General features: G+C 39.4%; 1 protein-coding gene and 1 long non-coding RNA gene across 8 annotated transcripts in view; one reads left to right on the forward strand and one right to left on the reverse strand.

Moving 5' to 3' along the window:
* The window catches only part of LOC114484361 (unconventional myosin-Vb-like), a 19,351-nt gene extending 14,813 nt beyond the window's left edge, over positions 1-4,538 (forward strand). Inside the window, exon 10 of the mRNA XM_028480072.2 lies at positions 4,180-4,538. Coding sequence (XP_028335873.2) covers positions 4,180-4,332 — 153 coding nt within the window. The 3' untranslated portion in view covers positions 4,333-4,538. The remainder of the gene's footprint in view (positions 1-4,179) is intronic.
* LOC129391585 (uncharacterized) overlaps positions 1-13,468 on the reverse strand; it is a 15,497-nt gene extending 2,029 nt beyond the window's left edge. For 2 of the 7 annotated variants that reach the window (XR_008615983.1, XR_008615981.1), the window contains exons 1-2: positions 13,400-13,468; positions 9,280-12,429 (exon numbers count right to left, since the gene is read on the reverse strand). This is a non-coding gene — a long non-coding RNA (uncharacterized lncRNA). Of the gene's footprint in view, positions 1-7,108; positions 8,209-9,279; positions 12,430-13,399 lie in introns of those variants that run through there. The other 5 variants (XR_008615977.1, XR_008615980.1, XR_008615979.1 and 2 more) reach the window with 5 other exon arrangements.
* Positions 13,469-17,874: the final 4,406 nt, after the last annotated feature.

Genomic DNA, 17,874 nt, shown 5'->3' on the forward strand with positions numbered 1-17,874 from the left:
CATTAGTATATGTGGGTAACATTTTGAGGAGACCTAATACTTTCTCAAACTTGTAAACAACCTCTTTAGCCAGTGAAGTAATTGTCAATATGAAACAAAGATAAAAGGAAATGGGGAAAAGTAATCAGAGGAAGAGACAGGAAAAGAATAAATTAACTTGAGCGTCCTGTATAAGTAGAGAATAGAGGCTGAAGATCAAGGGAGGGTGTTCTTTTAAAGGCAGTGGGGGAAATGCAGTGGTTTATTAAAGATTTGGATCACAGAGAAGCAGGCAGAGAGTCACCAACACGCATATTGTATAGTCAGCTGCTAAAAAGACTGATGACAGAAGCCATTGAGTTCTCTGACCCGCCACTGTTTTTATGGAGAGTTGAGACTTTACACAAAGCAAAGTGCAGATTTAGAAAGTCTTTTCTGTCTTTAAATATCTGAAACATACATTAGAGGGAGAGCTGTAACTGCTTATAAATTGGCACTGTTTACCAGAAGAGTTCAGGCCAAAGGTCAAAGAATATGAGCCAAGTCAGACTTGGGTTTGAATTAAGGAAGTAGGAAAAAGACAGTGGAAGTTGGTCAGATATTCTCTGGAGACATGTACAGTCAGATTCTGAGTCTTCCTTAGCAGTCAATTCCCATGTCCAGCAAGTCTTCAAAAAATGGTTTTTTTGTTTTGTTTTGTTTTTCTTGCTAGAGTTTTATGTTCTGTTTCTCCCTAGACAGTGCTCAGAGGAAAGGCTCGGACAATCCATGCCATCCTCCTGTACTTGAACCTTATGTAGGATAAATACAAGTTGCTTATTAAAGCAAACCATTTACTTGGGTGGTGAGGACAGAATATGCTGACCTATAAGAATGTAAATTTAAGGGAACTGTTAAACACACCAAAGGATTCCCACCAGCAATGCATGAGGTATATACATACAAAGGAATATCAGTCTTGTATTTTTGTATGTTGAACCACCCTTGCATTCTGGGGATAACTCCAAAATATGTTTAAGTCTAACTGGTTTATAGTGGTGTTCTTTGGCCTCTGTTTGCTGTTGATCTTCCATATGGTTGTTCTATCCATTATTGAAAATGAGGTATTGAAGTGTCCAACTATTATTATAGAACTGTTTCTCCCTTTAATTCTGTCCATTCTGGTTTCATGTATTTTGAGCTCTGTTGCTAGGTGCATGTATATTTGTAACTCTTATATATTCTGGATAGATTGAGCCTTTTACGGATATATAATGTCCTCCTTTGTCTTTTGTAAACTTTTTTAATTTAAAGTATATTTTGTATGACAATAATATAGCCATTTCAGCTCTTTTCTGATTATTTGGAATGTCTTTTTTCAAACTTTTACTTTCAATCTTTTTGTGTGTCTGAACTGACTCTCTTGTAGATAGCATATAGATGGATCATGTTTTTTCAATCCATTCTGCCAATCTCTGCCTTTTAATTGCCTTTAAATTTACATTTAAAGTATTACTGATAAAGGATTTACTTCTGCCATTTAGCTACTTGTTCCCTGGATGTCTTATATGTTTTGTGTTTTTCAATTCTTCCATCACTGCCTTTTTGTGTGTTTATTTCTTGTAGCGAGTGTATCATTTTGATTCCCTACTTTCCTTTTCTGTGTATTTTTTAGTTATTTTCTTAGTGGTTACTGTGGTGATCACTATTAACATCTTCAACTTATAACAACCTAGTTTAAATAATACCAACTTAGTTTCAATAGTACACAAATACTCTGCTGCTATACATCTCCATCCCTCTGCCTTTATATTACTGTCACAGATCACATCTGTTATACATGTGTACCCATTAACAGAGATTTATAATTATTTTCTGCATTTGTATAAATCATACAAGAAGAAAAGGTGCTACAAACCAAAAGTATAATGCTGGCTTTTACATTTACCTATGTTGTTAGCTTTACAAGTGTTCTTTATTTCTTCTTATGGCTTGATTTCTTATGGCTTTGAGCTACTGTCTAATGTCCTTTCATTTCAGCCTAAGGACTTTCTTTAGTTACTGGTAACCAGCTCCTTCTGTTTTTGTTTATCTGGAAATGACTTAGTTGTCCCTCAGTATCTGTGGGGCATTGGTTCTAGAACCTGCATGGGTACGAAAACCTGTGGATGCTCAAGTCATTTATATAAAATGACATAGTATTTGCATGTAAACTATGCACATCCTCTGTACACTTTAAATCATCTCTAGATTACTTATAGTACCTAATACAATGTAAATGCTAGGTAAATAGTTGCCAGCATGTATCAAATCCAAGTTTTACTTTTTGGAACTTTCTGCAATTTTTTAAAAATTTATTTATTTATTTATTTATTTTTGGCTGCATTGGGTCTTCGTTTCTGTGCGAGAGCTTTCTCCAGTTGCGGCGAGCGGGAGCCACTCTTCATCGCGGTGCGCGGGCCTCTCACTGTCGTGGCCTCTCCCGTTGCGGAGCACAGGCTCCAGATGCGCAGGCTCAGTAGTTGTGGCTCACGGGCCTAGTTGCTCTGCAGCATGTGGGATCTTCCCAGACCAGGGCTTGAACCCGTGTCCCCTGCATTGGCAGGCAGATTCTCAACCACTGCGCCACCAGGGAAGCCCTGCAATTTTTAAAAATATTTTTGATCCATGGTTGGTTGAATCTACAAATGCAGAACCCATGGATACAGAGGGCTGACTGTAATTCTTCAATCTTGAAAGATAGTTTTGCCAGATATAGAATTCTTGGTTGACAGAAAGAAGAAATTTCAGGACTTCAAATATATCACCCTGCTGCCTTCTGGCTTCCATGATTTCTGACAAGAAATGCACTTTTACTCTTGTTGAGGATACCTTGTTATGTGATAAGTCACTTCTCTCTTGCTGCTCTCAGGATCCTTTCTTTGTCATTGGGGTTTGATAATTTGACTATAATGTGTCTCAGTGTGAATCTTTTTCAGTTTCTTCTGCTTGGAGTTTGTTGAGCTTCTTGGAGATATAGAGAGAGATAAATATATCTTTCATCAGATTTGGGAATCCAGCCACTATTTCTTCCAATAGTTTGCTGTCCCTTTCTTTCTGGGACTCTTATGATGTATATGTTGGTACACTTTATGGTGTCCCACAGGTCCCTCAGGCTCTGTTCACTTTTATTCACCCTTTTTTCTTTCCACTCCTCAAACTGAAGAATTTCAATTGCTTTATCTTCAGTTTCACTGGTCATTTCTTCTGCCTGCTCAAGTCTGCTGTTAGACCCCTTTAGTGAACTAAATGAAAATTTTCATTTTAGTTATTATACTTTTCCTATATCTGGCTCCAAATAAAGGGAAAAGGAGATGGGCTCTATCCCTTTAAATCTTCCAGTTGATGCTGCTGGAGGGAGCCACTGCATCCCAAGAGAGCCAAAATCAAGGCAGGCATCTGTGCCAGTCCTTCAGAGAACTTCCAGACCAACCAAAGTGCACAACCCCAGATTTTTGAAAGACAAGATCTCACTGCCTACCCTGGCACCAGCCAGCTGCTCCAGGACTGTGGGTTACTATCCCTACAGCTGCAGTGGGGCTGGAGAATGGGGGATGGTAGCTGATGCACACTGATCTCTTAGCAAAGATCAGCAGGCTCTCCCTTCATCAGGCACTCTCCTGGTTGTTGTAAGTGTCCAGTCAGGTTCCAGAGTTACAAGATAGTTGATGCCAATTGCTTTTTTCTAGCTCAGTGGTTGCTTCAGGGGAGGGACTGACCCCTAGAGGTTCCTGCTCTGTCATTTTGTGTGATGTCAGTCTCCCCATTCCTTTTTACAGACGAGGAAACTGAGGCAGAGAGAGGTTCAGGAACTCACCCAGGGTGGTGCCAGGATTAGAGCTCAGGTTATCTGCCTCCAGAGCCCATGGCCTTAACCACTTCACCATACTGCCTCGCCACATGATTTGCACCTGAACTATATTTTTCTATTCTCCCTTAGATGGAAAATTTTTAAAGAATGCTAGAATTGGGAGAGGAGTTAAAGTCATATGATCTCCAACAAGCCTAAACCAGAGCTTCACTCCCTGCTAAATACCTCGGGGAGAGGGAGACCACATTCTCCTGAAGTCCTACCCAGTTATCGTAACAGAAATATTCCTGTGATTCATTTTTGTGAGTTCACCAAAACTGGCTATTTTTAGGCATAGGAAGTATTTTACGTCATCTTATTCTTCCCCACAGGCACAACTGCAAGAGCGGAATGACCCTCAGCACCTGCTGTTAGACTTCAAGCACATGTTTCCCGTTTTGTTCCCATTTAATCCATCTTCTCTGACCATGGACTCAATCCACATTCCAGCGTGTCTCAATCTGGAGTTCCTCAATGAAGTCTGAAAATGCACGTGCCAAAGCTCGATTGCCAGTGAGAGCAAGAAGGAAGTATACAGTACAGTAAAGTGAATTTAAGTATCTGTTAAATCTATAAAAGTAGATCACATCAGAGGTTGAGAACCTGTGCAGAGTGAACTATACAGAATAAGACACATCTGTTATTTTATTTTGTACCTACTCCTCAGAATAAAAACACTTGAAATATGGAAGATTTTTTTTAAAGTATGATTTCGGTCTAAACAAATATACATCATGATCTACAGCCACCAAGCAGTCCCCATGGGCCATATAAAAGATGCCAGTCTATAAAATGGAAACTGCCTAGTTTTGATCTTTGCACACAGCTGTAGAATGCCCAAAGTAAAATGATATTAAACATATGTAAGTCACATAAACTGCCTTCAGAGGACTTTTAACAAATAATGGTACTAATAATCATGACACTGTCATATAGTGAGTGACATTTCCCCCCGTCAACAAACCGTAGGTGTGGATGGGTTTATGGGGAGATGTTTTGAGGACAAATATACAGACCTGGGCCTTCTGAGAAGTTTCCCAAAGATTTTTTTTTTTTTTTTTTTTTTTTTTTTTTGCGGTACGCGGGCCTCTAACTGTTGTGGCCTCTCCCGTTGCAAAGCACAGGCTCCAGACGCGCAGGCTTAGCGGCCATGGCTCACGGGCCCAGCCGCTCCGTGGCACGTGGGATCTTGCTGGACTGGGGCATGAACCCGTGTCCCCTGCATCGGCAGGCGGACTCTCAACCACTGCGCCACCAGGGAAGCCCCCCAAAGATATTTTTTAATGCCTGTTGATGCAGAGACAATGGTGTAATTGACCTCCAGGCTAAACAGTTTGATTATTGGTTTCTGAAATAAAATTAGAAGACTCAGTCCCTAACATACTCAAACCCACTTGTGTAGTCATGAATTTACGGAAGAATTACGCTAAAAATGCTGCAGTCCCAAACGTAAAATGTGAGCAAATAGAAAGATATTCTTTACGTTTCCAATGCTAATCCATGCACTTCCTGAGTCAACAAAAGTTTCACAAAAATCTTTGTAAGCTAAATGTTAGAAAAGAATAACAAGTCTTATTTACAGATTAAAAACCAAACAAGTCAGTATAAAAGCCTTTAATCCCTTATTGCCATTATACCTCCAAAAAGAACATTACATAATGCGCTAGTAATTCCAGATAACTAAAAGAGTAAGGAAAACAAACTTCATCTTGAGGATCAGACTATTCGAAAAGCCTTTTTAAAAAATCAGTTCAGGTATTATTAAATTATTATCCAAAACTTTTGGGTGTTTGTGTGTGTTTATGTTCTTTTTAAAGGGAGAGAAGATTATGTCAACTTTCCCTTTTCAGGTTATTTTCAACAATTTTCAAATTTACCACAAAAAACTGTAAATATCTCTGCTTTGAAATAAGGATTTAAAGACTATTCAATGAAAATATTACACTGACTTTTACAATGAATTGTAAAGAATAAAGAATATTCAATGGGTTTATGGGGAGATTTAAAGAATATTCAATGATAATATTACAATGAATTTTATGTGTTTGCTACTTTTATAATTTTTTGTCTCTTCTAAAGCAAGCATTCAATTAGAAAATCCTACATGTTGTTTACAGTCTTTTACTGTTTTTTTCATATTTCTGGTAGATAACAGTATGCTGCTCCCTGACAGGAACAGATGGTGTTTGCAAATCATAGAAGAGCCTCTATGTTGCATCAAGAAGAAAAAAATTCTCCACAGAGTACAAGTAGAGCCCCCATACCCCGCCCACCACCTTCTCTTACTCAGCCTCTCAGCTTAAAAGGCTCTTGGAAACACAACACACTCCGAGCCCTAAACAATCCTGTGCGCGGAGCTCTCCTCGCCCGCTGGGCAGGACGAGGCACAGCCCCCGGGGGGAAGACCGCTGACCAGCACGTCCCAACGCGAGTCGTGGGCATGATCCCCTCGACCTCCACGTTGCACGTCCCGGCTTCTCTTAGGTGTCCACGCAGAGCTGTGCCTTTCCCTTCCTTCCCAGCTAGAGTTACATGATATGACATCCCTGACCACACCCTTCAACAGCCCACATGCTGACTAGCTTTGGAAGGCCAGTCTAAACCAGTTGAGTCCATGGCTGCCTCTTTTTAAAGTTGTTTATTATGTGTAACTTGCTTTTTACTGCACTTTAGTTTAAAACTTGGCTTCATGTAAGGCCTGTTCTTAATCTTCGAGAACCAAACATGCCTTGTTAGAGCGCTAAGGAGTGTAAAAAGCCGTGATTCCATCACTGCAACGGCTTCCTGTCCCTACGTGCTGTCTTACACCCTCATTCTCTCCATCCCTCTGCTGTCACTGGTTAATCACCGGTTGCCAAGGACTCACTGAATAAAAGCTTGGCAAGTAGAATAAATGGGGCGGGAGAACCTTGTGAACAGTCCTCTACTTAGCCTGAGAAATGCAGGTTTAGTTCTCCTCTTCCAAAGGTAAAGGTATTTCACTGGAGCTGTACTTAATCTATATAAACTTAAAACACAAGTACTCTTTTATAGACACCAGGAATAAAGGAATACAGTAATCAGTTACTTAATGTTTAGATCTGCCCTATTTAACGTAACACTTGGAAACTGGAAGAAGCATCTTTAATATGTTAGCATTTTTCTTCTTTGCATTTTTTTTAAAGTCAGTTCAGTTCATTTTCCAACTTCATGAAATCAATAATGACTTAATTTAAATAAAATAATTCAACGTAAAGTTTTGAATTCTAAACCAGATATCTGTCTCTATATTTTAATATTTAAAATTTAGTTGACACTTTTCTCACTATGTGCCTTTAGCAGTTACTAAGGTAACTGACATCAATTCTCTGAAATAAGTGTTTCTGTGGGAAGAATTTTCATGTTCAACATAACGTCCTGGTGGTGTTTTTATCTGTCTTTTGAAACATGAGAAGCATTTTAAAGATTACTTAAGAATCAAATACTTAGATTAAACAATTTGTATTTTAAGTATTATATGGGACCTATCTGTTTACCTAGAGTAATGTGTGTTCGTTGCTGAGGCTGACAAACATATCACCTACATGCATATCACCTACATTCTCCCTATGCCATCAAAGCTGCAGTTAGACTTACGGTACCCAGCAAGCAGATCAGACCCAAAGGAAAATAGGCTTTTCCCCCCTTTTTATGAAGCATGTCAATAGGAGTTTCTTCCCTTTCCTGTACTAAATTTTAAAGCTTTTGTAAAAACAAAACAAAACAGACAAAACGAGGAACTTGGAAAACTTAGAAAAAATTAACACTGCTACCATCAATTCATCAAGTATTTACTTAGAGCTTCACTTAATGCATTAAGATTATAGTAACAAATACATTAGAATCCATTTCTTTTACATACAGTAAATAACTGTTTTCATTCATTCTAAGGCACCAAGGGCATCCTAAGTTGAAGCACTTGTATAATGCCAAATGACTAAACAGTTACTGAAATATGACAGCATGGGGCAGAACACTGTAGATTTTCCTCATAGTATATTTCTCTGCAGTTTCTCAAATTATTTGCTGCATGACCCAAATAGCCATAATTCACTTTTTGTACACATTGGTACCATAGAGAATTGGGGAGTATAGAAAATTAGAGGTTGATGCCAATGCCATAGGACTTTTTTCTTATAAAGGTCATTAGATACTAAAGATTGTTTTTCCTAAAAAATTTCTAATTTTAATAAAGAGGGTCAATCAAAAATGAATGTAAACTACTTTCTAAAGTGATACAGTATCAGAATAATCCAGACTTGAGTATAACATTTTGCTCCCGACTGATGTTTGGATGAAGGACTGCTTCACTGAAGGGGATCACATCATAGTCAGGGGTGAATCTAACAATGGAGAAGAAATACTACTAATAAAAATATTTTTCCACTTTGAGCAAATCTGTAAACTACACCTTTGTTTATAAAAATTGCTTGTATTAGTTACTGTAATATTCAGCTGTGAATAAAAATTTGTGGAAATAAATACTTTTGAAAAAAGTGGTGTGACAAATTTAAATGAAATTTAAAACTCTGTAACTACACATTGGCTGAAAAGTTAATTTTTAATGCTTAAGAAACTATTCAGGGGCCTATATTCAAAGATGCTTTGTGATCACTTAAACCAGGGTTTGGCAAACTACAGCCTGCAAGTTGGGGGTAGAGAGAAACTTTCCCTATAAAATAAGACTTACTGAGCTACACAATTTAAACAAGGCAGTTTTGGTGTAGTGGATCAATGGAATAGGACAGGGAGCCCAGAGATAGACTCATATGTATAACTTTGTAAATGGTAGAGGTGGCATTACAAATCAGTGGGGAAAATATTTACAAGATCTGTATGGAGGATCTTATATATAAGTGAAAAACAATAACATTTAAAAATTGGAGAAATATATTTCACAGACAAGAAGACTCCGTACCACAAAAATGTCCATTGTCCCCAAGTTGGCCTATAGATTAAAATCCATCTCACTACAGTTTTTTTTTGGTGAAAATTGACAAGCTAATTCAAAAATTTATATGAAAGAGCAGAGGCCCAAGGATAAGGAAGAGGGTCCTCAAGACAAAGAGGGAAAGCTTTCCCTAATATGTACCAAGACTTACTATAAAACTTTAGTAATTCAGATGAGTGAAACTGGCACAGAGATAGAAAATTTGACCATTGGAGCAGAACAGAGAGCCTAGAAACTGAACATTTGTATGGAAACGTTGGTAGACTGTTTATTACCTAGAGGAGCACACACAAAAATCACCTGGAAATCTTTTTAAAAATTCACATAACCAGCCTCACCCAAATGTACAGGATAAGACATCTCCAGGGAAGGTGCCCTTAAACACCCATCATTAGGGAACCCTATTGAAATATTTCATGATACAGAAATGTGTTCACAACATACTGATCAGCTGAAAACTTACCTCTGGAACCCAACTTCCAATTAAGGATGGACAAACTTTTCTGGGTGGCTGGTGGAAGAATAACCTCTCTTCAGGAAAGCCTCCACCTCATTCCCAGAGAGGTTAGGGCCTATCTTCAGGACCTCAACAGGAAAACTGTGTGCCAGGAGCCAAATTTCAGACAACATACACTTATCTAGTAGCAGCTGAGAAAGAACAAAGCAGCCGACATCTGGGTCCTGGTCTGACACTTAGAGGTAGGTCTGGGTGGTGGCAGAAGCTGGCCTGGTGCTCCCAGCTAGGCCCCGGTGATCTCCTTCTGCACACAGAAGGAGATCAGACAAGCCCACTCTGACTAATGAAGGGAGACAACACAAGACTACTTCACAGTTTTGTCTAAACACAAACACAAGATCTCTGTGCAAACCACATGATACCAAACACCCCTCTCCTGGCTAATGGGTGACTGCAGCTTCTTCACCAGTTGCAGCTTTAGCTCCAATCTGCCCTCCTTCTAGATAGGATCATGCTGAAATAGCTAATCAAAGACTTGACCCTACTTCTGAACAGCACCCAATCCAGAGTGAACCTCTGCATCTCTGGACTCCCCAAATCACCTAACCGAAGGCCAACGTCCAACACCCTCTCACTGAGCTGCCCCTCGCTTCCCTAAGGTGTGCCCTTGATGTGCAGACTTCCTGTTGCAACAGCGTTAAACCCAACCTGTTCACAGACAGGTGTGTGCCAGGAGGCGTTTGGCTGAAGGGCATCAACAGTGTTGTCCCCTTCCACCAACATTAGCATTTCGCAGGGTAAACTTAGAACCAAGGAGGTGTACTGTTACTGAACCAAACTTGGGTCCGCTCGCCTGCACACAGTAAAGCCAATCTACCAACACGGGGCCGTGGGGGAGGAAAGTGCAGTGTACTGCAGGGCTAAGCAAGGAGTATGGGTGGCTAATGCTCAAAAAACCTGAACTCCAGATGGATTTCAAGGAAAGGCTTTGAAAGACAGGGTGAGGCAGAGGGTCTCAGGGTACCTGATCCGCTCCTAGACATTCTTCTGACTGGTCGGTGGTGAGGTAATCAGGAGTCAACATCACCAACCTTCTGGTTCCAGCTGGTCTGGGGTCTATGGGCTTGTGGGCAGCACGCAGTTAACTTCTCCCACCTGGTGGCGGTTTCTGTATCTGCAAAACAGCTCAAAGGACTTGGCTCAGAATATTATCTATAGCCCTTGAGGAGGAACTAAAGGTCCTTGACTTTGTTTAATGGTTAAACTGTTATTATTTTTGTCTTGACTGTTTTCCTTTGTTTCTGCATTTTCTCATTCTCTGATTAAGTTTGCTCTTTGGAACTCAGGGAAGGCCTAGGTGGTTAAAGTTTTTCTACCAACAAGAGGCAGGTGGAGGATGTGGGGGTGGGGGTGGGGGTCTGTCAAGGGAAGGACCAATAGGGGCCTGCATGGTTACACCTCAGGTTATACAGGTTATGGCAGGTACCTTGGAGATACTGCCAGTTTGGTTGCAGACCACTGCAATAAAGTGAATATCACAATAAAGTGAGTAACATGAATTTGTTGGTTTCCCAGTGCATATAAAAGTTATGTTTCCACAATACTGAAGTGTGCAATAGCCTTATGTCTAAAAAACAATGTACATATCTTAATCTAAAAATACTTTATTGCTTAAAAATGCTAACCATCATCTGAACCTTCAGCGAGTCTTAATCTTTTTGCTGGTGGAGGGTCTTGCCTCAATGTTGATGGCTACTGACTGATGAGCATGGTAGTTGCTGAAGGTTGGGTGGCTGCAGCAATTCTGATTGACATCTATACACTAATATGTATAAAATAGAGAACTAATAAGAACGTGCTTTATAAAAATAAAGAAATAAAATTAAAGAAAAAAAAAGACAACAATGAAGTTGCCACATCTATTGACTCTTCCTTTCATGAACGATTTCTCGTAGCATGCAATCATGTTTGATAGCATTTTACCCACAGTAGAACATCTTTCAAAATTAGAGTTAATCTTTTCAAATCACTATGTATGGCAGCTATAGCCTTACAAAATGTATATCTTAAACAATAAGACTTGAAAGTCAAAATGACTCCTTGATCCATGGGCTGCACAATGGATGTTGTGTTAGCAGGCATGAAAACAACATAAATCTCATTGTACCTCTCCATCAGAGCTCTTGGGTGACCAGATGCTTTGTCAATGAGCAGTCATATTTTGAAAGCTATCTTTTCTTCTGAGCAGGAGATCTCAACAATGGGCTTAAAATATTCAGAAAACCATGTGGTAAACAGATGTGCTGTAATCCAGGCTTGTTGTTCCATTTATAGAGCACAGGCAAAGTAGATTTAGCATAATTCTTAAGGATCCTAAGATTTTCAGAAAGATAAGTGAGGATTGGCTTCAACTTCAAGTCACCAGCTCCATTAGCCCCTAACAAGATAGTCAGCCTGTCCTTTGAAGCTTTGAAGTCAGGCATTGACTTCTCCTCTCTGGCTATGAAAGTCCTAGATGGCATCCTCTTCCAATAGACAGCTGTTTTGTCTGCATTGAAAATGTGTTGTTTAGTCTAACCACCCTCATTAATTATCTTAGCTAGATTCTGGATAACTTGCTGCAGCTACTACATCAGCACTTGCTGCTTCGCCTTGCACTTTGATGTTATAGAGACAGCTTCTTTCCTTAAACCTCATGGACCAACCTCTGCTAGCTTCAAACTTTTCTTCTGCTGCTTCCTCACCTCTCTCAGCCTTCACAGAACTGAAGAGAGTTAGGGCCTTGCTCTGGACCAGGTTTTGGCTTAAGGGAATGTTGTGAGGGGCTTGATCTTCTATCCAGACCATGAAAACTTCTGTATCAGTGATAGGCTGTTTTGCTTTCTCATCATTGTGTGTTCACTGGAGTACCACTTTCAATTTCCTTCAAGAACTTTTCCTTTTCATTCACAACTTGGCTAAATGTTTGCAAAAGGCCTAGCTTTCAGCCTATCTTGGCTTTCCACATGCCTTCCTCACTAAGTTTCATCATTTCTAGCTTTTGATATAATGTGAGAGATGTGTGACTCTTCCTTTCACTTGAGCACTTAAGAGGCCACTGCAGGGTTATGAGTTGGCCTAATTTCAATACTGTTGTGTCTCAGGGAATAGGGAGACCTGAGGAGAGGGAGAGAGACAGGGGAACAGCCCGCCAGTGGAGCAGTCAGAACACACACACAACATAATCAATTAAGTTTGCCATCTTATATGGGTGCGGTTTGTGGCACCCAAAACAATTACAGTAGTACCAGCAAAGATCACTGATCACAGATCACCATAACAAATATAATAATCATGAAAAAATTTGAAATATTGTAAGAATTGCCAAGTGTGATGCAGAGACACAAAGTGAGCAAATGCTGTTCGAAAAATGGCACCAGTAGACTTGCTCCAAGCAGGGTTGCCACATACTCAATGAAAAACAAACCAAAACAAAACAAAAAAAATGCAATAAAGTGAAGCAGAATAAAATGAGGTATGCCTGTATTACTAAATGATATTTTAGGGCTTGGTAAGTATATACACACTGCAAATAACCTTCAAACAGGTAGAGGAACAAAGACAAATACACTTGACCCTTGAATGGCGGGTAGGAGAGCCCACCCTCCATACAGTCAAAAGTCTGTATATAATTTATAGACAGCCCTCCATATGCTCAGTTCCTCCATATGGGAGGTTCCAACCAACCTCTGCTCATGTAGTACAGTAGTATTTACTATTGAAAAAAATCTGCGCATAAATGAGCCCGTGCAGCTCAAACTCATGCTGTTCAGGGTCAACTGTATATATCCTTCACTTAGGTTTGTGAAAATATCTTAAGCTATTTGGAACACACCTAGACCTGGGGTAAACTTAAAATAAGTTCAGCAAATCAGTGTCTGTATTATTTTCTGTCTACATTTCATTTCTGATGTTCTTGTTTGGCAACTTGAACTTTCTGTAGAGTAGGTATTTGTTATAAGGACAAAACCACATCCAAGGTAATAACTTCTTCTTAATTAACAAATTTGAAGTTATCACCGAAGCAGTTAGATTAACAATGAGCACATACATAACTTGCCCAACTACTCAAGATTTGCAAACTCACCTGTCTCATTTATTCAAAGTCAAGGCCCTCTGTATCCCTGGGTTCTGTGTCCATGGATGCAATCAACTGCAAATCAAAAATATTTGAAAAAAATTTTTTTCCAGAAAGTTCCAAAAGCAAAACTTGAATTTTCCATGCACCAGCAACTATTTACATAGTATTTACATTGTATAAGGTACTATAACTAATCCAGAGATTGCTTAAAGGAGAATGTGTGTAGGTTATATCCAAATACCATGTCATTTTAGATAAGGGACTTGATTTTGGTATCCTCCTGTAACCATTCCCTAAGATACAGAGGGAAAACTCTACTCATTTGTTAACATTGTCCTAGCCCCTACCAACTCCATCAATTTTCCCAGTTTCTGTTACTGAAACTTCTAAAGCCATTGCTGCATAAGCTACCATTAATTTTGAGTATTATAGGAAGTTTAAGCACAGGAAAATTATCCACAAAATGTAGAAGATAGGGCTGAGGCTGGTTATTTCTGATATCCTAATGAAATCTTAACATTAGAATTTACAGATTTACAATAGATTCATTGATTTCCAGTCTTAATGCTGATCTACTCCTCTATTTTTTTTTCAAAAAAATAATTACATAAAGAAATGATAACAGGGCATTTCTAAAAATACTGAGAGCTAAATGTCTTAGAACATTTACATCTCACGAGGGCCCATGTCTAGATTTTAAGAATTATAAAATAACTAATTTTGATATAGATATTTAGTGTTATACAATATATACTTGGTTATATATGGTTAAACATGAAAAGAACTAATTTATTTCCTGTAATTTTGCATCTTTATTGAAAGATACTTTTCCTCCCAATTTTTATTTTGAAAAGTTAAATAACTACTGAAGAGTTGTCAAAATAGAGCAATGAACAACCATATACTCTACCTTTAGGTTCCCTAATTGGTAATACTTTGCCGTATCTGCTATCTCTCTTTCTCTGCCAAGGTATTTGTATGCATTTTTTGAGTCATTTGGTAATTAGTTGCAGCATCATGACTCTTCACCTCTAAATATTTCAGTGTGTACCTCCTAAGAACAAAGGACAATCTCTGCCATATCTACAATATAATTAACATAATTAGGAAAAGTAATGTCAATGCTACCGTCTCATGCAATTTATAGAAAGTTCCCCCAACTGTCCCAATTCTGTTCTTTAGAGTTGTTTTTAAATCCAGTTTCCAGTTAAAGATCTCATGTTACATTCAAATGTCACATATCTCCTCTAATCTAATACTATTCCTGGCCTTTTTTTGTTTTTCACAACATTGACATTTTTTTTAAGAGTTCAGGTCAGTTATTTTGCAGAATGTCCCTCAATCTGGATTTGTCTGATTGTTTCCTTATGATTAGATTCAAGTCAGACTTTTTTTTGGAGAAATCCTACATAAGTGAGGTTGTGTCCTCAGTGTATCCAGAGGGTGCATGATGTCAGTTTGTCCCATTACTGGTAATGTTAAGCTTGGTCACTTGGTCAAGGTAATACAAGATTTCTCTAGTGTATGGATAACTTTTCCTCTTCATGATACTTTGAGATTATGTAAATATCTTTACATAGATTTACATGTTTTTTATATATGTAAAACTTTTACCCAATGGTTTTCAAAATCCATCCATTTTCATGACATTTTTAATTACAAAAAACTTAGGAAATTTGGAAAGACTTGCTGCTGGTGATCTGTAAGGTATTGAGTGGGAAACTGATAGCGATGGTATCTTAACTTTTCTTAATATATGGGGGGCAAATTGAATAGAACCTGATTTTTTCTCTTATTGAAGAATGCTAATACCCTTATCAATAGTTCTACAGGCCAGATGCAATTACTCTGCATTTGGACTATTAGGAAGTTTTAATGGAAAAACCCATAACTTTTAAAGATCTGTCTATTTCCTCCACCACTGTATCTCACACTTAACGCATGTTAACATGCACATGTTTTCTGATATTTAGTTTCTTTATTACAAAACACACATTTGACTGGCTTAAGTTTATTGAGTGTCAGCTTGAGATAAAATGTGTTGGTTTTGGCTCACCTAATGAATTCCATTTTGGTTTCAATTTTTTTATGTTACTAGCTTTCAAACATAAATCAAGTTCTAATGCTCTAATGGTACCAGCTCTGTGCCATCCTTGGAAGAATTAAGAAAATAATCATTCAAATCATTTTCTGTAGGAGCCATGGTGGAGAAAGGCTGAGCCTCTAGGAGCGACGCATTGCCTCACTTCTCCACCTACCTGAAACCACACTTAACCTCATACCCCTAGATCCTTCCCCTGCCAAAAAGAGCAAATAAATCTTCTAATCCAGCCACCACATGCAAGTATGTTACTTTCACCAAGGTTTCAACTACTTTATTTCTTCCACCGAGGAAGATTAACTTAACGTTCACCTCCTTTCCTGTTTTCTATAACATATACCTTAGTTAATGATACCTGTCTCTTTTTCCACCTCTGCTTCTATGTTCCACATGCCATAAGCCCTGGACAAACAACATGGGCCTTGGGCTTCTGAGAATCAAGAGTTCAAACCTATAATTCAGCAAATCTAGATTTGAGGGCTTGGCAAATTCTTTGGTTTCTCTGGGTCTAAGCTTCCTCATTTATAAAATGAGAAAGGAAAACTTCTTACCTATTTCATGGGGTTGCAGAATGTTCCTGAATTTGGGTTTGTCTGATGTTATATGAATTGTATGTTATTTTGTTTTATATAACAATTATCATATTGCCTGAGTATATGAATTATAAACAGCATATACATAAGTGCCTGGTGCATGGTGGGCACACAGTGCTCCTAGATGGTAGCTTCTATTTTACTATGCTCTTTGCTCATCATCCAGAATATGAAGGTGAAAAAAAATCATCGGGTATGTGGGAAGCTTTGATTTATTCAAAGTCCAAATTCCACTGACTATATACACTTCTTGTGAAAAAGGAGTATACATATTTTTCAAAGTCAATAGCCTCAGAACTCATGTATTGAATTGACGACTGTCAATTTCCTGGATTTGCTCAAATCAAAGCAACAGAAGAAAGAAAAGGAATAAACCGAGGGTCAAATTACAATAGATGGTGAGTAAAAGGAAACAGTGTTTAACTGGGAGAACAAAAGGGAAATGAAGGAATTTTCTGTAATCATGGACATGTTCTAAATTATACTTTGAAAGCTGAGAGTAGTTTGGGTTAAAAGAGTATATGCACTTGTGAAATTCATCCAATTTAAGATTTGTATATTTGATCCCATGGAGATTTTGCCTTAAAAGAATTGTAAACAAATACCGACATCCTAACATGAGTCATAGTATTTCTGGGTGAAGTGTACTAAGATCTGCATTAAAAAAAAAAAAAAAAAAAGATGGTTTGATGGAAGAACAGATGGAGGGACGTGATACAGCAAATATGGCAAAATGTTAACAACTGTAGAATAAAGGTGGTGAATATATGGGTGTTCACCGTAGAAGTCTTTCCACTTTCCTGTATGTTCAAAAGTTTTCATAATAAAAACTTTGGACTATAAAAAAAAACAAATAGGGACTTCCCTGGTGGTGCAGTGCTTAAGAATCCACCTGCCAATGCAGAGGACATGGGTTCAAGCCCTGGTCCGGTAAGATCCCACATGCTGTGGAGCAACTAAGCCCATGCACCACAACTACTGAGCCTGTGCTCTAGAGCCCATGAGCCACAACTACTGAGCCTGCGAGCCACAACTACTGAGCCCGCATGCCACAACTACTGAAGCCCATGCTCCTAGAGCCCATGCTCCGCAACAAGAGAAGCCACCGCAGTGAGAAGCCCGCGCAACGCAACAAAGAGTAGCCCCTGCACGCTGCAACTAGAGAAAAAGCCCGCGCACAGCAACGAAGACCCAACGCAGACAAAAATAAATAAATAAATAAATAAAATTAGCTGGGGAGGCGAGAAGACGGCGGAAGAGTAAGACACGGAGATCACCTTCCTCCTCACAGATACATCAGAAATACATCTACACGTGGAACTTCTCCTATAGAACACCCACCGAACGTTGGCAGAAGACCTCAGACCTCACAAAAGGCAAGAAACCCCCCACATACCTGGGTAGGGCAAAAGAAAAAAGAATAAACAGAGACAAAGAAGAAGGACGGGACCTACACCAGTGGGAGGGAGCTGCGAAGGAGGAAAGGTTCCCACACACTAGAAGCCCCTTCGCGGGCGGAGACTGTGGGTGGCGGAGGGGGAAGCTCCGGAGCCGCGCGCAGCAACAGGGTGCGGAGGGCAAAGCGGGGAGATTCCCGCACAGAGGATCGGTGCCGACCGGCACTCACCAACCCGAGAGGCTTGTCTGCTCACCCGCCGGGGCGGGCGGGGGCTGGGAGCTGAGGCTCGGGCTAAGGTCGGATCCCAGGGAGAGGACTGGAGTTGGCAGAGTGAAAACAGCCTGAAGGGGTTAGTGCACCACGGCTGGCCGGGAGGGAGTCCGGTTGA

This window comes from Physeter macrocephalus, chromosome 19 (assembly GCF_002837175.3).
Source record: "Physeter macrocephalus isolate SW-GA chromosome 19, ASM283717v5, whole genome shotgun sequence".
Lineage (NCBI taxonomy): Eukaryota > Metazoa > Chordata > Mammalia > Artiodactyla > Physeteridae > Physeter > Physeter macrocephalus.